At 41.6% G+C, this 26,634-nt stretch overlaps 1 protein-coding gene across 2 annotated transcripts in view; it reads left to right on the top strand.

The window, feature by feature from the left end:
• Positions 1-1,361: 1,361 nt before the first annotated feature.
• RMDN3 (regulator of microtubule dynamics 3) overlaps positions 1,362-26,634 on the top strand; it is a 61,040-nt gene continuing 35,767 nt past the window's right edge. For both annotated transcript variants that reach the window (XM_074997005.1, XM_074997006.1), the window contains exons 1-7: positions 1,362-1,654; positions 2,102-2,310; positions 6,399-6,594; positions 7,489-7,635; positions 19,353-19,620; positions 21,357-21,459; positions 22,055-22,115. In XM_074997005.1, coding sequence (XP_074853106.1) covers positions 1,647-1,654; positions 2,102-2,310; positions 6,399-6,594; positions 7,489-7,635; positions 19,353-19,620; positions 21,357-21,459; positions 22,055-22,115 — 992 coding nt within the window. In that variant the 5' untranslated portion in view covers positions 1,362-1,646. The remainder of the gene's footprint in view (positions 1,655-2,101; positions 2,311-6,398; positions 6,595-7,488; positions 7,636-19,352; positions 19,621-21,356; positions 21,460-22,054; positions 22,116-26,634) is intronic.

The raw sequence follows: 26,634 nt of genomic DNA, 5'->3' as shown, positions 1-26,634 counted from the left end.
GATGCAGTGGATGAAACAATTTCTGTCTCCTATCGTCTATGATTCAGTACTCTAACTACCAAAATAAGGCAGCTTTCCATTGGAGTAAGGAGTTAAAGGGAAAGAACGAAGGGGTTAAGGAAGAATCTGCCACATTCATAGGTTTTCATTCAAGATGACTGTTTGTATTGCTTTCATAAAGACTGGTATCTGCAACACAAGACAAATAAAGTAGAGTTATAATCAAAGCTGTGGTATAGTACTGCTCAGATATAATCTTTAATATGCATGGGGATATGAATTCACACTCATGCTGCCTTGAGCCTGTTATTGCTTTACTGATAACAAGAAGACTGCAAATAATAATTAGAGTATGAGGAAATGGAGCGCCCTCTTTCCATTCAATGTCAGGGTTTTATCAGAATACATACATTTTAGCTGCCTTCACTGAAAGCTTCTTCATAACAAATGCAGCCTGGAAGGGTCAGAGCAGATTCCCAACACAAGATAGTGGGACAGCTCAGAGCCTCAAGAAGCGTTTTTTCTTCATCTGATATCAGTCGAATATAGTGGGAAAGCAAAAATTTTTAAGAAGAGTTGAACTTAAACAACAAGTTTATTGTGTGAATGTGCCAAACTCGTATCAGAGGAGGCTTTGAAATTTCCAGCCCTTCCTGGCTCTGTAACATAACCAATAAAACCATTAGCAGTCCACGTTTTACTTTGGTGATCACTGCAAAATGAAATAATCTAAGAATCTTCCTGTTTAGGAAAGAACTGAGTGTTCTTCCATTGCTGGGGTTTGGCAGATGTCTCCATAGCAACGAGGCTTGGACACTAGGTTGTGAAACCACACAGGGGCTGTTATGTTGCAGGGGCTCCAGACTTTGGACGTTAACCTTGAGGCTGGGAAACAATAGCAAAGACCTTAAATGCTCTAGGGTTCAGAGTCGCAAAAGTGATTAGGTGCCTGACATGCATGGAAGTTAGGAGCTTAAAAACCTCTGGGCCCCATCCCAGTGTAAACCAGCTACAAGTACAGACCCAAGCAAAAAGATTAATGGGACGGTGGGGGCTGGAAAAAATGACATGCAGGCACCACACCCACTGCACTACCTCCCAGCCTATGAGCAGAGCCTCTCTACTCTACAGCTGCTCTCACTTGCTTTGGTCTTACACGCGCCCTGGCTCCTCGGCTATTTAATCCTGTCCCCCAATGACAAGGTGCCCTAGATCCAGCTGTCGCATTTGTAGGAGTGAAGGCAGGCGGCCCCTTGCTCAGCGCAGCCCCAAGGGAAGCCCGGAGGTTGCTAGAGCAGCGCCTTGCGCAGACCGGCTGCAGGGAGCTGAGAGTCTGGCCAATGCCAACGCACAACGAAAAGCAGCATCGGGGCGCTCAGACACGCTCTTAAAGCTCCACCCCCACTCCTGTACACACACGCTCACCTCTCACCCGCCCATAGCCTAACGGGCGGAGGCACGTGATATGGAGTCGCGCGTGTCGCCCCGTTTCTGCCCTGCGGCCGATAGTTTTATCCCGCCTCCGGCCAGCAAAGGACGGCTTCAGGGGGCGGGGCTCTTAATACGTCATCTCTACGCGCTGCTGGTAGGGCGTTCCTGGGCTGGTGAGGCGCGTGTGTAGCCGGTGAGCGGTGGTCGTGCAGGGCATGGCAGTGTGAGTAGTTCTGAGCGCCCTGCCGTGTGCTCCGCTCCGCTCTGCGCTGCGACAGTCACTGGCTGGCGGCCTCCTCACCCGGCGCCCCATCCAGCTGGCGCCTCTCCAGCCCGCGGCACAGGCCGGGCCTTCAGCTGCGTTCTCGGCCGGCGGGACGGGCCTGGGTGACCAACAGAAAGCGAAGTGGCTGTGGGAGCCGCAACGCCCCCACTTTCCCCCGTCAGCAGGCTCAGGCAGAGCCGTCACTGGGGGGCTGCTGACTCACCTGCCCAGGTCAGGGTTGGCCCGAGCTGTGTCGGGCTGGAACACGCCCCTTCCCCCGCACCCCCGGGCGCGTGGGGCAAGGGCGCCGGCCTGCCTGCCCCCCCCCCCCCCCCCCGTAGTGCTGAAATGGGGAGAGGTGGAAGCTGGCGTTCATGTAACTTGTATCCCGTCTGCTTCTTTCAGCCACATCATGTCCAGACTGAAGGTGTCCCGTGTGGGGCTCGGGATGGTGCTGGGCACAGCTGCAGGGATCGGGTTCTTATATGTGCTCTACAAACAAAGGTGGAAAAGGCCCTGGTGGGGACGCAGCTCAGGGCACTATGGTGTTCAGCCCATGCAGAACTCTCTGAGGCCCCATGGAAGTGCAGAGACCTTGGGGCACCAGAACCAGGGTATAGTAATTATTTCCATATTGTCTTCTGCATTATCTGCAAAACTGATGTCTGACTGACAAAGGTGGATTTGCCTTTCGTACCTTAACTTTGGTTCAGTGTTACCCCTACTACTTTTTCTGTTTGTAGCTCAGAAGTAATCACTATGTAATTGGAATGTCAATATTGCAGGAGATAAAATGCTTGCCTGCTCGCTCTAAAGATGATGCATGATGTAGTTAAGTAGATCAGCTTAAAATAACTGACCTAAATTAAAAGTAATCCATTTGTTACTGAAAAAATTAAAGGGACACTATCATCAAAGCAATATAACTAATAAACTTTCTGATTGCTAAAAACCTCTTAGTTAAAGCATTGTAGAGATGCAGCATAAGCAGTCCTCTTCCGACCAGTTGCAAAGTACTGAGCAAACCATCTCACAGGACAGTTGACAAAATTATTAAACATGAAGAATGCAAAAATAACATAAGGCTGTCAAATATCACTGTTCAACTGTTGCAAATTGTATAACACATTCTCTGGTCCTTGGCCCTAATCTTGGAAGGTACTGTTTGGTGGAACTCCTATTATAGTTAAATAGCCCCTATGTAAATTTAGGTGGTGCCCTGAAAAGTAAAGCCCTGGTAATCATTCACCATGTATGGAGTTTCATTTTTCTTAGGATGCCATTTAGCTTGGATGCTAAATAGTAACTTTCACTTTATTTAATCAGTTTCCATTCACTTTTGTCTGTGCAGCTACACTAGCATAAGACTATGCTGTGGATTTGCAAATCTGTAGTAGGGGAAATATCTTAAGGGATGTAGAGTTTAAAGTCAGAAGAGACCATAATGATCTTTTAGTTTGATCTCCTGCACTTCAGAGGCCACTAAACGTCACCCACCCACTCCTGTAATGTCTGGCTGAGTTAATGAAGTCTTCATTTAAAGATGTCAAATTATGTAGAATCCAGCATTTACACTAGTTTTAAACCTGCAAGTGACTCATGTCCCCCACTGCAGAGGGAGAAAGGTCTTGGGTTTCTGCCAATCTGACCTGGAAGAAAATTTCTTCCTGACCCCAAATACGGTAATCACTTAGACCCTCAGCATGTTGGCAAGACCCACCAGCCAGACACCTAGGAAAAAGTCTGTTTACCACAGGGACATTTTTTTGTTTAAAAAGTTATTTGCTATATGCTGTGTAAGCAGTACAGAAGATTGAAGAGAGAGATGTTTTTTTCCTGTCGTCTTGCAGAAGAGATGTCTTCTTCCTGTGTGATTTGCTTTGCATGCAGTCAGTGTAATTGATTTCTTCTATACAGTTTGGGTCCTGCAATTGGGTACATTTGGTTTTGCTCTGGTGTTCATGCAGAGCCACAGCAAGTTCAATAGGGTTTAATTTTCAGGAGCTAGGCCATAGTTGCTTTTTTTTTTTTTCTCCTCTCCAGGTTTTTCATAAGCAAATACCAGGTGCACAAAATAGTTTATTTAAAGAGAACCACAGCCCCATTGTGCTGGATGCTATACAAACAAAAATAAAAAACATTCTCTTTCCCCAAAGACCTTATATCTAACTGATCTTAATTGTTTGTTAATATTTTACTTCTTTTAAAACGCTGTTTAAAAGTAGTAATGTGGACAAGAACCTGGAGCTCAATAATGAGATCATTACAGTAACTGGATTGTCTTCAACTATATAAAAGTAAGAATGTTCTGGTACAGGCTATATAGTCCATCCAGCTCAAAAACCTTTCTTCCAGGCAGGTGCTTGTGGGAAAGGAGTGGAACAGAGCAATTATTGAATGATCCTTCTTCTTTCGACCACTCCCAGCTTCTAGCAGGTGCAGGCTTAGGGCCACCCAGAGCATGGGGGTTGTATCCCTGACAATCTTGGTACATTTTTAGTGTGTGTTTTGAAGTAAAGGGACACTACGGTTTTCTTAAAATGAAGACCAATGAAAATGTAGAAATATTTAAAAAAAAAAAAAAAAAGTTAAAGTAAGCATCTTAAAAATTGATATATCCTTGCCCCTGTTCATGGGCAAGTTATGAGCTGTAATGTTTGAAAGTGTAACTAACTTCATAGTATTTGTCAAAGTTGAAAAAAGAACAAGTAAATAATGATTCTAAATAAAATGTAACAAATAGGAGTGCAGTGATATTTCAGTGTAGCAAATGAAGACTAGCTGAAGGACAGATTGTTGTAATTCAGGATATGCCAGACATCAGTTTAATTAGTTTTGTGCCTTGAGGGACAAGCTTTCACTTAGTTTGGGGTTTGATGTTTGTTTTATTTAAAAAAAAATTGCTCTTATGTTTTAAAGAGATGTTTGATTTTGCTTGTGATATTTAGGGCCCATGCTACTTTTTGCAAATGAAGAGATTTTTTTTTCCTTGTGTCCTTGGCCGAATTAGTTTTCATCAATTCCTTCTACTTTCATGCATTATTTTAAGAAAAAATTGCACTCTTAGCTGATATTCTGCATTTCAGACATGGTTGCATTTGAGAAGTAAAGTGAAGTGTGGCTGTTTGTCTGCTTTATAACCGTATAGATTGTAGTTATATAGGCTTAATTATATTTAACAACGTAGTCATAATTACATAAGACTGGCCATATTGGGTCAGAGCAAAGGTCAGTCTAACCCAGTATCTTGCCTTCTGACAGTAGCCTATCCTGGGTGCCAGAGAGAGAATGATAGTTGTCTGTTCTGTTCAAGTGATCCATCCCCTGATGCCCATTCCCATCTTTGAGCAAAGAGAAGCTAGGGACACCATCCTCTTCCATCTTGGTTAATAACCTGCTGATGATGGATCTTCTGCTATGCTCTGTGTTGAGGAGTGTGCCACATTTCAGGGAAAGTATGGGTGGATTGGAGATGGTCCAAAGAAGAGCAACAAAACATTGAGTAAAGGTCTAGAAAACATGACCTATGAAGAAAGGTTGAAAGAACTGGGTTTGTTTAGGCTGGAAGAGAGAAGACTGGGGTGGGATATAACAGGTCTCATGTAGCAACCTTTTAGTTACAAGGAGGAGGGAGAAAATTTGTTTGCCTTGTCTTCAGAGGTTAAGAACCAATGGGCTTAAATTGTAGTATGGGAGGCTTAGGCTTGACACTAGAAAAAACTTCCCAACTGTCAGGGTGGTTAAGCACTGGAATAAGTTGTCTCGGAAGATTGTGGAACCTCCATCGCTGGAGATTTTTAGGAGCAAGTTAGAGAAACATCTGTCAGGGATGATCTAGATCGGGGTCAGCAACCTTTCCAAGGCAGAATACTGAAATCTGACCTTTTGACTTCTGTGTATGGTCCGAGTGCCGATGATACTTTTTAAAGTCACTAATAATTCTACTTACAACAGTTTCATTAAAAAGAATGAAGGTGCCATTTACTGTTTAGGTGGTGGTTGGTAGCATTAGCTGGTCTTTTGTTGATTCACAGACAGCATGGCTTTGAGTAAGCTCACAACTACATGGGGGAGGAGGGGCAGGGCTGAGCTCCCATCTCAGGTGCCGGTGAAAATTGGCTCGTGTGGCACTCTTGGCACCCGTGCTGAGCGTTGCTGACCCCTGGTCTAGATGGGGCTTGATTTTGCTATGAGTGCAGGGGCTGGGCTTGATGACTTTTTGAGCTCCCTTCCAGTTCTGGTATTCTCTGATTCTATTCTCCAGGAACTTATCTAGCTGCTTTTTGACCACTCTTATAGTCTTAGCCTTTGTATCCTCTGGCAAAGTGTTTTGCAGGCTGGCGAGCTGTTTGAAGTAATACTTTTGCTTTTAACCTGTTGCCTATGAATTTCATTTTGTAGCCCCTAGTTATTGTGGTTCCTTATTTAATTTCTCCACACAAGTCATGATTTTATAGCCCTCTATCATCCTTTAGCAATTTCTTGAGTGGCAACTAATTTAGACTCCATCATTTTATATGTATGGTTAGGATGACGTTTTTCAATGTGTATTAATTTGCAGAAGCGCTTTAAAGACTAACAAAATTTATTAGGTGATGAGCTTTTGTGGGACAGACCCACTTGTTCAGATCATAGCCAGACCAGAACAGACCCAATATTTAATTTAATATTTGCCTGTAAGTCTTATTTTTTTTCTTTTTAGTTCTGCTTATAAGACAAGCCCCGATGGAGGCTGGTGATGGCATTACATGCACCTCTCTTTTAACTCGAGAAGAGCAGGTAGAAGTGTTGAACCGTCTGGATTTTGTTTTGAAAAACATTATGGAGCTACGAAGAGAAGTGGAGGAGCTAAAGAACAGCCTGCAGAGTTTAGCCGGGGAAATCATTGGAGAAGTCAGGTAGGTACAAACCCATCTTCAGTCATGGACAATTGGTAACTGTCTTTCCACACGCTCTGAAAGAGCTCACAGATTAGCAGTTTTTACGTAAAAACAATCTCTTCCTCTTTGCCTTCTCTAATTAGATCAAACTGGCTTCGTGACGGGCGAGAGGGGTCAGTATTTCACCACTGGTATTCACTTAAAGATCAGTGGAACAATTACTCTGCCCTCATAGAAAGGCCTACAACTCTGACTATTAATACATATAGTTGTGCAAAATAACAACAGTATGGGAACTAATAGCTATATTTCAGGACTTAAGTTTATTGATAACGTACAACACTGTGCATAAGACTAGGTACACTGTGGGTGTTTTCCTTCTTCTAAGCATTGTGTGCTCACAGCTGTCTTGGAGAGATGATGAACCTGGTGGACTTGTGGCCTGTATGTTTCTGGTTCTTTTCTCCTCTTGGTAGCAGTGTTTGGCCCATTTGTACCTACTGCAGATTCTGTAATGCACCAAATATCTTGAAAAATATGAGTTCCTGAGTCCCTTTGTTCTGTGTTCATAGAACACAGTGAGGCCCTCATCTCTGTCCAGGGTCCCTAGACACTGTGGTGGTATGACTGGTAAATAACATTCCCTCACCTTTCTTCACTGAAAGGGTGATTATATGCATTTTTTTGTTTTTGTGCACAGGTTTGTTTCAGCACAATTACAGTATAACCCATGGTATTTAAACTTGGTAATTTGTGACTTCCCCCACATGAAGCAGGAGCCAAGCAACCATCTGAATTATTGCTCCTTTTGCATGCAGTGGATGTAATAAGATTGGGGTTTAGAAGCAAAGAAATAGAAGTGTCTCTTTCAATCTGTGTCTCTCATCACCAGTCTGTTTTTCTGTCCTTCAGATCCCACCTGGAAGAAACTCATAAGGTATCTCGGCGGAGACGGTATATATTTCCTAGAGAGAGGAGTGATTCCACAGGGTCCAGCTCTATTTATTTCACAGCCAGCTCCGGAATGGCCAATACAGATGATGGTGAAAGTGAGGGAGGGTAAGCAGAACATCAGTTAAGAACTAGTTTTGGTCTGTGAACTCAGCAGCTACTAAATTCACTGAATTCTATACCATGAAGGGGAGGTTTCAGTGGCTGCATTTTTTCCTGCTCTTTTTGCATTCAGTTTCATTGCATGAAACCTAGCTGTTGGTTTTCTTTAAAAAGGTAGAAGTTTCAGAAACTACACCAGCCAGAGTTGTCCCACCAAGAATGGCTATTTCACCCCCATGGTTTTTTTTTTAATTATCACCTCCAGTTCCTGTTTGAACAATAGTCAGGGATGGGGTGTGACGGTGTATATGCAATTGCAGGCAAACAGGGCAAGGAAGTTGTTGTTCAGGGGCAGGAGGGAAATGAGAAATACTCCAGCTGGCTCTAGTTAAAATAGAACACTGGTATTCTGTGAATTGTAATGTAAGAGAGGTGCTCTAATTAGGGACAGGCAACGTTAACTGAGAGTCTGAGCAGCAGGGCTCCATTCAACACAAACTTATGAAATCTACTGTAGTTTGAACAGTCTGGGAGCAAGAACACGCTGAGTGTGCAGCAAAGGTCACTGTCGAAAGGGAGACTGGAGCAAGCCATTGGCTGAGCTGGAACAAGATGGGTATTTAATTCTAAATGTGGCTTAGGAGAGGTTAAGTAAATCTGTTTTACTCCAACAAACCATTTGGGGTCAGAATTGTAAAGAGCAACAGTCAGGCCAAAAACCTTAAAGTACTTTTGAATAATGTCTGCAAACAGATTCTGAAATTAAAAAAAATAAATAGTCGGAGTACAACCCATCTGTTTCTAACATTGTGTAAAGCCTTGTTTTGGTAGGCTGTGCTTACATGCTTGTCATTTTATTTAAGTTCTTACTTCGCCTATCCTTGTACTATCTGAGTATCTTTAAGCAGGATGCCCACTGGGTGCACATGACTCTTGTCAAGAGCAGGAAAGGCTTTTCTTTCCTGCTTTTTTCTAAAATATCAATATATAAAGAAGGGCATAAAGCAGATTCAAGAACACAAAATTCTCAGTTGATATTTTTCTTATGTAAAGGACAAAGTTGTTTTTTAGATAGAGGTTCTGTTTCTCAGTATCACTTTAGGGTCTTACTGACTCTTCCAGCAGTTATGCCAGTGCATATAATGTGCATCTCACTGCCTCTGATTGCTGATAAGAGGTGGGATGACTTGTAAAGTATGCATGGTTGTTTGGAGGACAAAAACTGAAAGCTTTTCTATCCTTGTACAGTGTTTATCTTAAGTTTGCAAATAGAACTTCCAGGCTCTTCTATTTTATGAGATCTTTTCTTAAAGAATTTGAACTGATGTCATTGAGTCATTTTCACAACAACTAGTTTCAGAGAGACTAAAGAATAGTTCCACAATCTGCTTTATAAAAGAAAAAAGGCAATTTTTGGCCTAGCAAGATGTTTACAGCATCGTGGAATTGGGAATATGATTTCTTGGGATTTCCAAGCTTTTTCTGCTGTGGTGTAGGATTTGTTTGGGCTTTTTGGCCTTTGGCAAAACAGAAAACCTAACTCCTAAGAGATAGTGAGGAATGTGTTAAAATAACAAAGCAAGAAAAGCTGCCTGAAGAGAACAGAGTGTCCTTTTATATGATGTGGAAATTATGGACATGGTTCCAGCTGCAGATATATTGAGGGCATTTTACAGCTTATCTTTGGTCTTTTTTTGATGAAGAGGATATTTCTTTCATATAAAACATACAAGCTCATAGTTGACAAAGAATTTTTTTATACTTATAGAGATGATCCAAGATGATTAAAATCTAGTTATAAATACTTACACAGGTTTGTTTTATCCTTTTAGTAAGGCCTTTTTTTAATTCTCTTCAAAAGACCAATTGTTCCAAATACTAGGGGAAAAACTGCAGTTCTTATATTATTGTAACGCCACCTTCACCATGGTGCTATTTACTTGTTGATCACTTTAGATTGTAGTTAATCTTAAAACCTTCCCTCCCAAACTTTTGTGTTAATCTGTGGTTATTTACCTTGATTGACACAGAAGATGATTAAAACTGAATCACTGCTTCCAAATATTTGAAATGCCCTGTTTTTCTTTAATACTTATTGCTCTAAGGTTTTACTGAACAGCTTGCATATGTTGCTCAATGAGTTTTGTAAGGTGATTGTTGCTTTGTTGAAATCAGTCACGTCTGTTTTTTTTCTGAAGTGAAAGGTAGTTGGTGAGCCACAAATATTTTCCCAAATATTTGTGGCTCAATTCCTATTTTTTTAGGGAATGTGCTGTGTCTTAACTGCAAGGAAATATAAAGGTTTATTTTGTGTGAGAATGACATTAAGAAATTTAAGAGAACAGGTTAAACTTAAGCTACACTTACTATAACTTAAAATAAATTATTGCACCATTTATGTTTATGGGTTCTTTACATCTGTCTTGACCTTGGTTGATTACAAGAGATCAATCAGTTTCACTTTAGTTTCTAGTCTACTTTATTTCAAAAGTTTCAAGGGCTTTGTTTGCAGGCAAATGTGTACGTGCTTATCTGCACTCACACCTTGCACTGTTGGTGAACCCAAGTCACTTCTATTACCATGTCACTTAACCATCTGCTGTATACCTGCAAAGAGAAATGTGCACAAACTTTCCCATATACACAGATCTGTACAGTTTGTGGTTTAATTTACAAAACTGTTCAACATTTAAAGACTGCATCTTAAAAAATGGAAATATTAACTACTTGTTTTAACAAAAATCCTCAGGTTTTATAAAACCTAAACTTTGGGCAAGATTTGACGGTTTAGCATTTTTTCTGAAGCTGACCTGAACAAAAAATGTTTGATTTCATGTTAAGGAGGGGTGTAGACTTAAATTATAACTTGAATACAAAATAGTCTCTCACCCATTTGTGAACAAAAACTTAAAAACTAAGGAGATGTTAGAATACTTAACCTGGGGCCTGCTGCTCAGCCTGCCATGGAGTTCTGCTGCCCGGCTCGGAGACCCCTCCACAGCTAGGGCTGCTCTGGCCTGGTGCAGCTGGCTACCACCAGAGTTAGCTGGTAAGGGCTGGTTAACTGTTCAACATAGCTAATAAAAAGTGGTCTGTTTCCCCCTTAAAACCAATGCCTTAGAGCAAAGTGGCCAGCTTGTGGGGCCAGCGTGTCTCCACACAGTGCATGTCGTTTGCGGGTTATGGAGGTCTCTGTGTGCTGCCCCCGCCCCCAGAATCTTCACACATTCTGTCTGGGCTGAGCTTGTGGGTTCAAGGCAGCTCACAGCCCCATCCTTCTCCTCCCTCTGTTGGTGCGTGCCTCATAGACGCACATGCTGGCCTCAGTGGCTGGCTATTTTGAATGGCATGTGGGCATGTGATTGGCAGGGAGCCTGCCCAAGGGTCCTGCTGGGGTGCTGACCATGAACCACCTAGGGCAAATGCCTCCCAGCCAGAGCCTGCACACTTCCTTCCCAGCATCCAATTCCCTCATTGAGATCACAACTTCTTCATGCCCTAAGTCAAAACCCAAACCATCTGCACCCTCTCCTGTACCTCAGATCACATGCCCCTGACCTTGCTCCCCCCATCAGAATCCTCTTCCTGTGCCCCCAGGTCATGACCCAAACACTCCTTCTCCTGCCTTCTACATCCCAGTCCCCTACACAAAGCCCCCTTCTGCACCAAACGTCCATCCCAGGTCCCAAATATCATCCACGAATATCACAAGAGTATGGCCTTTGTCCACTTACCAAATTCTTGGAGTCACCCCCCCATCAAAATTATTGCTCACTCCAACTTAGAGAAACAGGGAGCAGGCTTACAGTAGTAATACTTACACGGGAATAACTGACTACTACCATCTTACCTACCACTATGTTTTTTTCAAAAGTCTTGGTTTGTTGGGTGTGTCAGGTATTAGCTTTATATGACTGTTCTGCTCACCTTCTTTACTATATCATTTATAACCATTTGCCCTAAAATGCCAATGATTCTTCTAGAACAGAGTTGTCATACCCATTTTTTGCCTATCTTTTAGTAGGTGAATTCTGAACTATTTCTCTGTGATAGCTGGGATTGCCTGCAGCAGGATAGAATGCATTTTGGTCTTTATTTTACATGAAGCATCTTCAACTGTCACAGAAGAAAATCAGCACTAAATCTGGATCTTGGAAGGCCTAAAACTTTTCAACTCATCTACAATATTAGTTAAAACAAGGCATTGATAAGTGATTATTTTCAGGTGAATGAAGTGGCTATATTATTTGAACTCAAAGATGTTCTTTAGTGCTATTAAGACTGTCTATGGACCTTCTAAACCAAGGACTACTCCATTGCTCTCATCAGACAACACAACGCTGATCAAAGACAGAGGGCATCAACGAAAGATGGCGAGAACACTTTAGCAACCTCCTTAACAGACCGTCGACCGTGAATAATAACGTTCTCCATGAAATTGCGCAACAACCCGTCCTGACAGATCTTGACTTTCTGCCCACTATAGATGAGATTAAGAAAGCCGTTAGCCAGATGAGTTCAGAAAAAGCTCCTGGAAAAGATGGGATACCAGCAGAGGTATATAAGGCAGCAGGTCCAGCAGCACTAGCAGCGTTCCATAGTGTGATCATCAGCATCTGGGAAGATGAAAACATACCACAGGACTTCTGCAATGCTATTATTGTCTCCCTTTTCAAGAATAAAGGCAGCAAAGCAGAATGGGGAAACTGCAGAGGCATATCCCTCCTCTCTGTTGGAGGGAAGATCACCCGCATCATCTTGAACTGCCTAATAGCGAGTATTTCTGAGGCAAAGCTACCTGAAAGTCAATGCAGTTTTTGACCTGGCCAGAGCACAGTCAACATGGTGTTTGCTGTCAGACAAATACAAGAGAAGTGCATTGAACAGAACATGCGCCTGTGTGCTGTCTTCATAGATCTGACAAAGGCGTTTAATACCGTCAACATGGAAGCCCTTTGGACCATTTTAATATGGCTTGGCTGCCCAAGAAAATTTGTCCAGATTATACGCCTTTTCCACGACGGCATGACAGGTGAAATACTGTCTGATGGAGCCACATCAGCCCCCTTCAGCATCACCAACGGCATGAAACAAGGATGTGTTCTCGCTCCTGTCCTATTTAACCTGTTCTTTTCACGTGTCCTTAACCATGCAATGAAAGATTTTGACCGAGGTATATACCTGAAATACTGTCATGATGGTTCACTTTTTGACCTCCGTCGCCTGAATGCAAAGACTAAGACAGTGCAGAAACTCCTTTCTGATGCACTCCTTGCCGATGACTGTGCCCTTATGGCTCACACTGAAAATGATCTTCAGCACATTGTCAACAAGTTTGCTGAGGCCTTGCAAACTTTTCGGACTAACTATCAGCCTTGGAAAGGCTGAAGTTCTCCATCAACCTGCGCCTGGATCAAATGCTCCTGTCCCGAGTATCTCCATTGGTGGCACTCAGCTTAAAGTAGCGGAGAGCTTTAAATACCTGGGTAGTGTCATATCCAGTGATGGATCACTGGATAATGAGATCAACGCACGAATATCCAAAGCGAGCCAGGCACTTGGCTGTCTGCGTGTCAAAGTTCTAAACCACCATAACATCCGCATGTCAACAAAACTGCTTGTGTACAGAGCTGTTGTTCTCTCATCTCTTTTGTACGGGTGCGAAACATGGACACTATATAGGTGTCGCATCAAGCAGCTCGAAGCATTCCACACGCGCTGCCTCCGTAACATCATGAAGATCCCCTGGCAAGACAAAGTGCCCAATATTGAGGTCCTCGAGACAGCATAGATGACAAGCATCAAAATGATGATTATGAAGTCACAACTACGTTGGACCGGTCATGTCAGCCGCAGGGACGCCAACAGAATCCGTCACCAGCTTCTGTATGGTGAACTCTCCCAGGGCATCCGGTGTATAGGTTGTCCACAGAAACGCTACAAGGATACCATCAAAGCCAATCTGCAGTACAGCAGTATCAAACCTAGGGACCTTGAGGACGCCGCCAGTGACAGAACACAGTGGCGTGCAACAGTCAGAAATATCTGCATTGCCTTTGAGGAAGACCGCTGCCGGTGTCTACAAGAGACACGCAAACGACATCACGGAGCATCAGCAATGCAGAACCCACTGTTTGCGAACTTCCCATGCACCATCTGCGGCAAAACGTGCACCTCTAGAATTGGCTTATACAGTCACCAGAGGGCACACCATGAGACCAATAACAGATGATCTGCACAGATTTGTCATCATTGGATCGATGGACTACCAGTATTGTTTGACGATATAAAAGCACTTGGCTAATGGGGGACTTACTGAGAAACAGATGCGGAAGTTAAAAATTGAGATTGTGGTAAGAGGAAGATTTAGATTAAAAAGGAATTTGGAGAAACAAGACTTTGCATAACTGGTTTTGAAAAAGTCTTGGTGTTAAAATTCTGTATGTAATAACAGATGTATTATATCTCCATTGTTGCAAATTACTATGCTGACATCTTTTGGAAGATGTAAATGTCTTTTCCAGAACCCAAGAGAGACAGTGCATGGTGGATTTTTTGAGCTGTCAGTATAGTTCTGTTGTTGGTATAACTGATAATGATAATTGCAATGGATTAAAACATAGAGCTCCTATTTTTTGCAGGTTGCAGAAAAGAGAACATCTGATAGAAGCAGCAGCTTGGGCTGCCTTAGCCAGCAGTATTCTGTTATCATGAGATAAGGCAGTACAGACTTCTTGCAGGGCTGTGGGTCTTACTCCTGACTGCCTGTAATGGTGGCTTTTAAATTACTAGTAAGTGTTCCATTGAGCCTTCTTGGTAACAAATGCTGGCAGGTGGGTAAAATCTTTTGTAGAATATTTAACCAACGGAGACTTGTGAAAGGATAAGCTGTCGGAAAAACTTTTTTTAACTCGAGAATCACTGTAGCAAGTTAAATTCTTTTAACTTGGCTAACCTACTTTCTCAGTTTTCTCCAAGTTTTTTCCCTCATTTGTACTATGTTCCATAGTAAAGGCTGTAACTTGTTTTTCATTATGAACTGTTTTGTATTGCCCTTCTTCCTCCTCACTCTCCCACTTTCTTTTTAGAATCCAAAATCCATAGGTTTAGCTGTGAGCCAGAGAGAGCTGTCACATTAATGTGATTAAGAATAGGTGTTCAGGAGAGTTGAGAAAACAGCCTTTTCACAACAGGTGACAAAGCGTATTTTACTGGATTCCTCTAGCTTAGAAGTAGCTCCCAAGATGTCTAAAACACATTCCATACGGAAATTAAAGTGGAATAGTTTTGTGTTTGGAAGCAAATGTATGTTTTAAGATACCTGACATAAGAGATCAGAGATGCTGATAGAATAAACCTCCAGCTTTCTCCAGCAGAGTTCAAAATGTCTCTTGTTTTTTAGATAGTAAAGATGATTTTTCAGAAAAAATGCTCATGAGAGAGGCCAGTAAGTCTCCTCCAAAGACTTACCTGTGATACTGCTTAAGACAGCCAGCAAGTGGGAGGAGGCGTCTCTGCTCTCCAGTACTAACATTTTTGATTTTGTGAGTCTTGTGATAGTAGGTGTTTTATCTTAATGCCCGAGCTGCTGAAATCATGTTATCACAGCTTTTATTTAATCTTCCCCAACTCCCAAGTTTCTAGCCCTCATGGTTGAAGAGAAAAGTTTGAAAATGTGAACCCCTTAAGGCTCGAAGCCGATTTAAAAAAATTAAATGGCTATTAAGCTAGTCTCTCTCTTTTGAGTCGGGGTGGGAGCATGATTCTTGGCATTGACAATACCCTATCTTCACTTTGGCTGTCATCCAGTAATCAGTTGCTGTGTCCATGCTGACATCTTGCCCTGTTCCCACAGATTGTAGCAGATATGCCAGTGGGGGGAGAGCAGGGAGTTTTTGTGAGAGGGTCAGAAATGGGTATCTTCTAAATTCTCATTTGTACACCCTCCAGTTGTAAGGATTGGAAGTCTGCTTCTGTTTCATTGCTGCTTTTGCAATACTTTAGTTTGTTTAAAATGTATTTAAACTATTCAGATCAATAGCAGGTCTGTAATTTTAAAACTTTGCAGTTGGTTTTAAAAGTCACTGGTGAATTGGTAGATGAGCAGTTCTAGTCTAATAAAACAAATGATTGCATTAAGCTGAAGATTCCACATTACTTGTGCCTTCCATATAGCTGTAAATGGTAGCCAAGCTGGAACTGTTTCATAACTTTCTACATTAGTGCATACATCGTCAGATTCCTGCAGTAAAATTTTAACAGGAAATGAGGGTCAGAGAAGGTTATTTTGGCAAGAGAAACTCAGCTGTATAGGGGCTGTTGAAAGGGCAAAATACAACTATCCTCGGAATACAAATATATTTTTAGCAGTGTCTTTGTTTTTGGCTGTTCCTTTTCTTGCCCTTTGATGGAATCCCGTCTAACATCTCTTGTTAATTATTATTCAAATAAGCATCAGTAGCTGCTCACGTTTCACTTCCAGAGATGACCCCTGCCCCCATTGTTTCATGGTATGAATAGCAGAGTCTTGCATTGTGCTGTGAAAGTTAACTGCCTTTCATTACTTTGGCATTCCAAGGCCCCAGTGGGCTTGCCTGCCTCCTTTTCTTTTTTGCCTGTTAGTAGCAACCAAATAGCTTGCTAATTCAGGAAGTGTGCCAGCTATGAACTTTCACATGTTGATGCATTCAAGAACTTTCTGTCTTCTGAAATATGAGGAAAAACAGGAATAAAACACTCAAAATTCCTTCGTCTTTTTGAATACTTTTTCCTGTATTGTATTTGGCACCAGTTGTTTTTTTTAACTGGCAGCCTCTCATACATGAGCCATCTCAGGAGAGTGAGTGTGCTACATGAGAGGAAAATGTATACATTGTGAGCCATCCACAGAGACTGGTAATTATCTTCATATAAAAACAAGAACAAATTGTTTCTAAACACTATGTCAATCATTTGTAGCCCTTGCACCTTCCGCTTCAGGATAACAGGATAAAAAGTCTTTCAACCTAGGGACACATCAGTCTGAGCACCCTTAAAATGCTGCTAGGCTAGAGTGGGGCATGGCAGCTGTTTATCAGCCCTCAGCAAGGATTCACAGCAGTTTACAAAAGGCAACTAAGACTAGCATGTTAAATTGAAACTGCAGCACGAATATGGGGAGATAGGATTTGACTAGGGAACCAAAATTGGTATTGCTACTCATGTGAAAGTACACGGGCTGTTTAATAGCAAGTGATCGCTGTGTTTAGGTTTCAGAATTTGCCCAAAATCTGGTAATAGCTGCGTATGGGGTCAGCAATTGTTCTGAGTCAAAAATGTCGAAATTTGACCTTTTGCATTCAGTCCAAGTGCCAGTGATACTACTTAGTCACTAACAATCCTGCTTACAACAGCTTCCTTAATAACTGAAGATGCAGAGCTTTACTGTTCAGGTGAGGGGTGGTAGCATTAGCTGGTCTTCTATTAATCCACCGGCAATGCGGCTTTGAGCAAGTGCCCGGCTGCACTGGGGAGGAGTGGTGGGGGCTGAGCTCCTGCCTGGCATGCCAATGAAAATCTGCTTGCATGCCGCTCTTGGCAGGCATTCCAGGGTTTGCTGACCCTTGCTGTAGTAATCATGTCCTACACCAGGCTGATTCGTTGTTTCATTGTGAAATCAGAGGGAAGAATATCTGCCTTCTCTTCAGTATAATGTCTGACTCTGACATGGTCTTGGAATCTTCTCATCCACGTAATGACATGCTGTTTAGCCTGGCGTTTGGTTTGATTGCCCATTCACGTGCACAGTTCATGACGAGCTAAAGCAGTAGTGGGTATGCTGTGGCCCATGGGCCCCCTGGCTGGCCCACCACCCCACATGCCTCTCGCATGCTGGGGGTAATGGAGCCATGAGCTTCCTACTCCACTCCCCACCTCTCTAGGACTTTTGGAGAAGTCTTGAATTCCCTGATTGATGCTTCATCCCTGCTGCTCCCCATCCCTCCCAGAGCTGGAACACTGCAAACAGCCACTTTCATGGCATTCCAGCTCTGGGAGGGTTGGGTGGGAGCATGCAAGTGTGGGGCACTCAGTACGCAAGAGACGCGTGGGGGAGGGGAAACTGTGGAGCTGCAGGTGGGATTCGATTGGGCCATGAGCTCTGCATCCCATTGAAGTGAAGAGGGCCACTCACGCAGACCACCAACTGTTGGTGGTTGCCCATTCCTGATATAGAAAATGGCGGTGCTTGTGTCTGCCATCTGAATGAATGGTATCTGTTGGCCCTTTACCGAGGAATGGGTGAGGAGAAGAATACTGTTGGATCCCTGATGATACCTAGAGAATCAGTACTCTGACAGCCAGCTGTGTTCGGCACAGTTGCTATCCCTGTTTTTCTTGGATGTGAACCGTGGCACGTACCCTCTGTCTCTAGATTCGATAACTGATTGCTCCTTATTTGAGGCTTCTTTGGAGAACAATTGGTCTTTTCAGGAGGCACAAAGTGTTAGGGTCCCACAGATTGCAGTGGTTTCCTGCTTGCTTCTGGCATTGAGCTTTGAAAGTTATGCGTGGGTTGGGCCTTAGCTACAGCTGATTGATCTTCCTTTTCATTGCTGTATCAGTTGCAGTCAGAATCTGCAGTTCAGTGTGGTGGGGGCTCATGGTTTGCAGCAGAGGGCCCCCTCCTTTGGAACTTGCTTTTCACATTAATCTAACAAAGCCTAACATAACTTTTTTTTTGAACAATGAGGTTTGACTAAGTGCTTCATCCTTAATTAAGAGCTCCTTAGTGAGGTAGAGAAGGAGCTCGTTAGACTAAGCTTCAAGGGTGAGTTTTCAAAAGTTAAGCTTTAAAATGCATATTTTGTACCCAAATAAGTGACTTTAATGGGAACTGCTGGGTGTTTAGCATTTGTTTTTAAATCATGCCACCCATTTAGATGTCTGAACATAATTTTAGGAATTTAGACAATCCCTTATGAAAATGCTGGACTTAGTCGTACTCTGTCTAATCTGACCACTTTAATTGATCATTATCTGCTTTTACACAGCTATCGTGTCTTTTTACATAGTTCAGCTGCTATTCCTTAATTTGTCTTTTTTGTACAGATGCAATGATTTTGATCACTCACCCACTGTTTTCACACCTTTCTTCCCATCAGCTTGAACAAGCTGTTTCATATTTAATGCTCAGACAGTCTTTTGATCATTCTAATCTTGCCAAGAAAGCTATCTTTGTTTGAAATTCTGGAACAGACCAAAACTTCAAGCTGTATCTCCCACCCAGAAGAGTCTGTTAAACTTCCTGCTGAGATATTTGATGTATAATCTCATTTCCCAAGTGACTTGCCCCACTAGTTCTGTTTTTATATCTTTTTGATAGATTTCATAGCTAAATGATCTTAAAAAGACTCACATGAAGCTAGCTGGATACAAACTCCTGTGGCTTGATGTCCATGCAAGCTTCCTTTTCAGTTTATTTTTCTTGCTCCCTTTGTATTTGTCCTACATGAGAATTGGTGAAAAATGCATAACAGCAGAGATTTAAAATTACATTGAACAAAATTCTGTCAAATACAGTGTAGAGAACACTTCTATGATAGGGAAGGTTGAGCCTAGCACATCTATTAGTTCAACTCCATCTTTCTCATTTTTGTTTTCCCTTCGTTTGTCAGGTTTGTCCTGCACCTTGTTTTGAGTACATGTGATGTTGCTTAGTTCTGTATTTTAATTTTTACTTAAAGGTACACCACAGCCAATGCAGAATCTGATTATGACCGCGAGTCAGAGAGAGAGAGCGAGGAAGAGGAAGATGAAATGAGCTGTGAGACAGTGAAGACTGCACGGAGGGATTCACTGGACCTAGTCAATGAGGATGAAACAGTTTTGGCCCTTGACTCCTCTGTGGAGGAGGAACTTAATCAGCTGCTGCAGAAGTCTGACCAGTTGCATAGTGGGAATAACCAAGAGAAGAGGGAAGGATTCCAACTGCTGCTTAACAATAAACTGGTGGTAAAGTTCGTCTTTATTACCTAGCAAAACTGTGTTTTCAGCTAACAGGGAAAGATGAAATTAGGTTTTTAGTTGTCATTTTGCGAGACGTAGTCCATGCTGCAAACATGGTGGAGTCAGTAGACCTGCTCATAACATGCATTAGAAGTGTGGTGTAGATCATACCTAACAAAACCCTGACAACCCATGAGCTTGGCTTTCTGAAATGTATCCTCTTTCACTTTGTCTTTCGTACAGATCTAAACAGGGTTGTTGTTTGGTCTCTTGGCTCAGTTATAGAACTCAAGTGCTCCATAGGGAGTACAGGAAAGTATGTTGCTTTTTTTTTTTAACATAGGTGCTTGTTTAAAATACCAAAACAATTTTCAACATTTAATATAAAAAATGAGATGCAGGTGAGGGATAATAAATGACTTAATCAACGTTAAACAAAAGTAAATTACTTTAAGCCCCAAAAGTCATGTCGTGAGTTGTTTTTGTTTTTTGTTTTTTTTAAATACAGTAAACTCTCGATTTAATGGACTAATGAGGGGGAGGGTTGTCCATTTAAAAACAAGGGTTTACTACCCCCTCCCAGCCCCAGGTTGTCTTCTCCTTCACCCTCCCGCCCCCCTCCAAAATGCCCACAACTCACCAGAGCTGTTGCCACTGGAGTTGAAACTGCTGGAGGGACCCCACCATGTGGCTGGAGGAGCTGCCATTGGAGTCACCACACACTGCTCCCACCAGGGGTGGGGCGCATATGCGAGTGCCTTCTGCCCGCATATGTACCCCACCTCTGGTGAGAGGACCACATGGCACCAGAGGGTTCAGCTGAAAGTGACAACCCCTCCAGGTACAGCAGCGGCAGCTCCGGTGGCTCTGGTAAGTTGCCTTTCTGTTTTGTGGGGGTGGGATTTAGGATTTTACAGGTACCAAATGAGCGGACATTGGGAACAACCGGTTTCCAAAGTCCGCTAAATTGGGATCTGTAAAATGAAGGGTTTACTGTACTCCAGTGTATCTGTGTTTAAATGTTTCTCCTGCTTCTTAGTGACCTAAGATAATATCAAACTGAGGCAACTTAAATGGATACTGTCAAGTAGTTTAGGCTTAAAACTGGTATTTTTAAAAAGCAGTTTTTATGTTGTACTTAGTATGCGTTGGTTTTGGTTTTTGACGGACCCTTGCCAGTGCTGTATTGGCAGTCCATCCACAACAGCCTCTGGTCTGTTTTGTGTAAGACAAAATATGAAAATTCCCAGTCTTCCTATGGCCAGGCTGACTGAAATGCAAATGGTGAACAGACAGCATAAATAAGTACACCGAATTTTCAAAAACTTTTCACTTTCACCTGCTTTGTTAGAGGGAGTTGGAGAAGTAAATGTGTAGTTTATTGCTCATCCTAGCGTCTTTCCTAAACCTTGTGTGAAATGTGGGGGAGCCATTTACTGTGGATGTGATAAATAAGACTGTCTGATCTTCTTTGAATTGTGGCTTTAGCTAAAAATTTGGACCTCCATTTTATGTTTTTGTACTTCTGCTGCAGTTTTTGTTGTCTTGGGCCCATTTAAAATTTTTTTACATATGTTCACTCTGTAGCTAGATATATAAACGATACATACAACTATCTGAATAAAATGTACTGCCTGTTACAGCTGCTAATTGACAGTTTTCTGCTTTATGGCTTTGTAACCATGGAAGAGAGGGAGAGGCTTTTTCACAGGTGATCTGAAATACTTATGTTCCGTCTGCAGCATGGAGACCATCAAGATTTCCTTTGGCGCCTGGCTCGAGCATACAGTGATCTATGTGAAATCACAGAGGATTCAGATGAAAAGAGATCATATGCTTCTGATGGTAAGGAAAAGTGTTTGTGAAGCAGCTCAGTGTATTATTTTTGTTTTGTTTAAACTTTTTTTAATCTGTATCTTGTTTGAGGCCTTGTGTCTGTTACTAACAAATGTAAAAATACAATCTTCCTATTTCTTTACTTAATCAGTTTCACTGCTTCTTATTCACTAGTTCAGATGCAGTTAATTTTCAACATTATGAAGGACTGAAATAAACTGGGAGACTTTAACTAACATTTCTGCTCCTCGCAGTTTAGGAAATAACCTCCTTTAAAATTTAAACTGAACTTCAACCTGAATTACCTTCTTCGCTCTCTTGCTTCACCAGCATAGTTGCTAGCTGCAACCTTGCAGCTCGCAGAGTGCGTGCTGAAAATATGTCCTTTGCAAACATCCGTGAAATTCTGATCTTAGGTCAGCCCAGCAGCCTAGTAAGCATCTGCCAGGAGATCTTTTTGGAATGTGTCCCTATTCTCAAGCTAAACGTATAAGGTGACTAACAAATGTTTACATTAACTGTAGAGACCCTAGCACATTGGGAGGTTGGTATTCAGAGAAATTCACTACTTTGCACTTGCTAAACTAGTGCTTTTTGTCCTCAGGGAAAGAAGTGGCTGAGGCAGCTCTACAGAAAGGGGATCAAAGTGCTGAGTGTCACCAGTGGTATGTAATATTTTGCTATATGGGAGAAGAGCAAAGAAGGTTAAAGGTTACATTAAGAGTTGTGCTTTATCACTGTCTGCTCATAGATGCATTTTCTTCCTTTCCTTAGATATACGTTACTAAATCTATTCTTTTCCTAAGACTCTTTATTTTAGTTTCCTTTATTTGTTAGTAGGCATGAACAAGCATTAGACAATACTGGTTACAATTATAAAGATGAACTTTGTTTTTATTTTGTTCTAATTAAGAACTTGGTTCAGAGGAGAGATGGCCTGGAGGAGTTCTTGAGTGGGAGATGGCAGCTGCTATAATATGTTCTTTAATTTCTAAGAAATTGATTGTATCAAGCTCTTATGAGCCTGCACCTCATAGCTGTAATGAGTTTCGTCAAGGACAGTAAATGATCAGATTAGTCTTTCAGAAATAGGCTTAGAACAAGAAGAACTTTAGAGGCAGAGTTCAGTGCTCTTGGACAGTTTGAAGCGTTTTAAATTTGGGGACTAAAACTGTTAAAAAAATTCCCTTTGAGCTGTTAAACTGTTCTCCAGAAATCCTAATTGTATCTTGTAACTGTCATGAGAAAGTGAGGGTGAAAGGAGGAAAGTTTGTTCTAGCATTAAGAAATTTTTGCTTAGTTCAGCTGGTGTTTTGCTTTTCAAATGTCAAGAAAACAAGGAGTATAGAAATTGCTTTGCCAAAAATATACTGTGTTCTATTAATGGAGCAATCCTTCTGCTGGGCTAATGTTTCCTCAGCATAATTTCTCTTGTGCCATAGATACATGTCGTGGTTGGTGATCTCACACTCACTGAGTCATAGTCTCACAAGCAATTCTTTCAGTTAATAACTGTGAAGGATAGTTATATAGGAAGGATGATGCAGTGATTAGTATATTAATCTGAGATTTGGGGGTCCTGGGCCAATTCTCTTCTTTGCCTCAGGTCACACAAGAAGTCTGTGACAGGTCACTTCTGTCTCTGTGCCTCAGTTCTCCAACTCTAAAATGGGGATAAAAGTACTCCTATCTTACAGAAACGATGTAAGGATAAGTACAATAAGGATTGTGAGATGGTTAGGCTACATCTACACAGAAGTGTTATTGAAAAATAATCCATTCTAGAATAGCTATTCCAAAATAGTTTATTTTGAAATAACACAGCTACACACAATAATGCATTTTGAAATAGCACCAACTATTTTGAAATAAGCACTATGGCTGTGTCTCCACTTGCATTCCTCCCTTCTCTCCTGAGGGAGATTGAAAATGGACGTGAGGTGCATATTTACATATCTGGTGCCTCATTTGCATATTTCAAAAGAGCTTTTCGAAAGGAGAAAAGCAGTGTAATGTGGTTCTTTCAAAAGTAAACCCCATCTTTGAAAGAATCCTTCTTCCCATACAAAAGAAAGAAGGGTTCGTTCAAAGATGGGGTTTACTTTTGAAAGAACCACATTACACTGCTCTTCTTCTTTTGAAGGAATATGCAAATGAGGCACCAGATATGTAAATCTGCACCTCATTTCCATTTTTGATTTCCCTCATTTGCATGCCTCTTTTGAAAGAGGAAGGCAAGTGTAGACACAGCCTATGTCCAGATACGCTATTTCAAAATAGTGCCATTGGGCACCATTATGGTTTATTTTGAGAGAGTGCACTATTCCTGTCTTAACAGCGCCAGTTTCAAAACAGCTTTTTCAAAATAGACATTTTCTCCTGCAACAAGGTTTACAAAATTTGAAATAACACCCGTTATTTATTCCAAAATAGTGCATGTGTGGTATAGACATGAGCAAAGTTATTTCAAAATAATTAAATAATAATGAATAATAGCCATACTGTGGGAGCAGGGACTGGATAAGAGTAGCAAGGATAGCTCTGGAAGATCTTGGCTCAGAAATGAGCTGAACTTGATTTTTTTGGTTCTGGGAAAATGACTACTTAAGTACCCTGCTGTTACTTGCTGGAAATTAATCTGATAGGAAAGGGGTCAGGAAGCTCATTTCACTCAGCTCATTTATAGAAAATTGTAATTCCTGTGTTCAAGAACCGGATCTGGGGTGGCTTCTTTTATTTTCTTTCTCATCTGCTCTGTTTCTGTTGGCCAGTCTTTCGTCCCCTATGGAGCAATCTCTGAAGTCATTGAAAGCTAAACTTGCAGCCAGCTGCACAAGCTATGGGGGCAGTAACTTGAGAGCTAGTTGATGATAACCTGACGTTCCTCCTTATTCTCTTGTTTTAGTGGGGTTAGTTGCATCTCTTACTTTCTTTTGGGAAGTCAATAATAAAAGCGTATACAGTGCCAAGTAGAAACTCGATTTTTAAGAAAGGTTAACATCTTGGGGTTTGGAGACAGTGTCCATATTTTTGGTATGGAGAGATGTCCCTTGCAAGAAGTGTCCTGTGCTTCAAATTCACGGATTGTTGGAGTTTGTGTTCATGGTTCAAAAGATTTCAGAAGATTGCAGTTGACTATACATAAACATTATCTAACATACTTTACATGTCACAAGTATATAAAAAATATTTCTCTTCAGAAAAAGGAAATGTTAACATTGAACATGCACTCTTAATTTAGCGCATTAAATATTTTTACGGTAGACTGAAGTTGTTATCGCATGCTATTTCGCAAACAGGATAACTTTCTTCTGCTTCACATATGTATCCTACATGCAGTGAAGATAACTTGATAAGGAAAAATGATTCCATTGAAATCTAGTGAATTTCAAAAAATGTTACGCATTTTCAGGTACTTTACTTAGTTCTGAGTTGCCACTCAGTCTTAGCCACTTTATGAAAGACCCATGTACATGGACAAACTGCATATATACAAGAGAAACAGTAAAATTAACTATACTATTACATTATTTTTTTCATAATCTTTTTTGTTAATTTTTTAGTTCTATCATGACCATCACTAGAGGTCTACAAAAGCATTGGCCTTTTTGTACGTGTAAGGTGTCTTAATCTAGGTAACCTTTTATACAGGGTCTTCTAGAGAAACCAGAGCCATACCATAAGGCAATCTTCTGATCTCTGATCATTTGGATTCGTTATTTTACCTAATTAAATGGCTTTGGAATACGACATCTTATGTTGGTTAGAGTTATTGGCGTTTCAGTTGCAACACAATACGAAGTATACAGTGCTCTCTTGATTTTAGTAATATTTGCATGGAAAAAATAAAAATGCGATAGTGCAGTCCCTTTTCAAATTAAAGTTGAATTTACAAATGTAAATGTACAAAAATAACCACCTGAGTACAAAACACCATAAAGCTTTAAAGTTTGAGTCCACACGGTCCTGGTCAGCCAGTTGCCCAGTCGACCAATTTTGTTCATGTTTACACAGTTGTTTACAATGTTCACCTGAAGGTGAGAACAGGCTTTCACATGGCATTGTGGTAGCTGGTGTTGGAAGATATTCATGTGTTCAGATTAATATCTTCCTTTGTGCTTTAACACCATTCTAGAGGATGTGTCCATGCTGATGGTACGTTCTGCAGACCCACACTTGTTCATTTTCATCATCTGAGTCTGAAGTCAACAGCAGAAGATTGATCTTTTTTGGTTGTTCAGGTTCTATGGCTTCTGCAGCCTAGTGTTGCTCTTTCATGACTTCTGAAGGCTACTCTGCACCTTGTCCCTTGTATTTTGGAGCGTGCCTCAGATTCTTAAATTTTGGGCCACATGCTGTAGCTATCCTAATCTCACATAAGTACCCTCTCTTCAGTTTGGGAAATCTGCAGTGAAAGTGCTTTCAAAATGAACAGCATGTGCAGGGTCCTCATTTAAGACTACTATAACATGAAATGTATGGCGGAATGCAGGTAAAACACGGAACAGGAGACATATAATTCTACTTGAAGGAGCTGAGTCCCAAATTTAACACATTAAAAATAATGTGCCTCATCAGCGTGGAAGTGTGTCATCTGAGATGGTGGCTGAAGCACAAAGGGCATTCAAATACTAGCATACCTAGCATCCATGTACCCTGCAGTGCCATCTGCAAAAGTGCAACATGAACATCTGTTTACACTTGCACTATCATTGTAAACAAGAAGCAGGCAGCATTATTGCCCCTAAATGTAAACAAACTTCTTTCTCTTAGTGATTGGCTGAACAAGAAGTAGGACTGAGTGAACTTGTGAGCACTAAAGTTTTACATTTGTTTTCTTTTTGGCTGTTTCTACAAAGGCCACTTCATGCTAATACAAGGAGCGAAAGATGCTAATGAGGCGTGGATGCAGATTCCCTGCACCTCATTAGCATAATGTCACGCGATCTGGAGTTTGGAAGACTGTTCTTCCGGACTCCAAAACACCGTGTAGAAGCGCGGCCCCGAGGGGCTTCCAGAAGGAGGACTTCCGCGCTTCTACACGGTGTTTTGGAGTCCGGAAGAACAGTCTTCCGAACTCCAGATCGCAAGATGTTATACTAATGAGGTGCGGGGAATTTGCAGCTGCACCTCATTAGCATCTTTCACTCTGTGTATTAGCATGAATACAGAATCGGCCTTTGA

Source organism: Carettochelys insculpta, chromosome 6, assembly GCF_033958435.1.
Source record: "Carettochelys insculpta isolate YL-2023 chromosome 6, ASM3395843v1, whole genome shotgun sequence".
In the NCBI taxonomy this organism is placed as follows: Eukaryota; Metazoa; Chordata; order Testudines; family Carettochelyidae; genus Carettochelys; species Carettochelys insculpta.
This window is presented reverse-complemented; position numbering and strand designations above follow the sequence as displayed.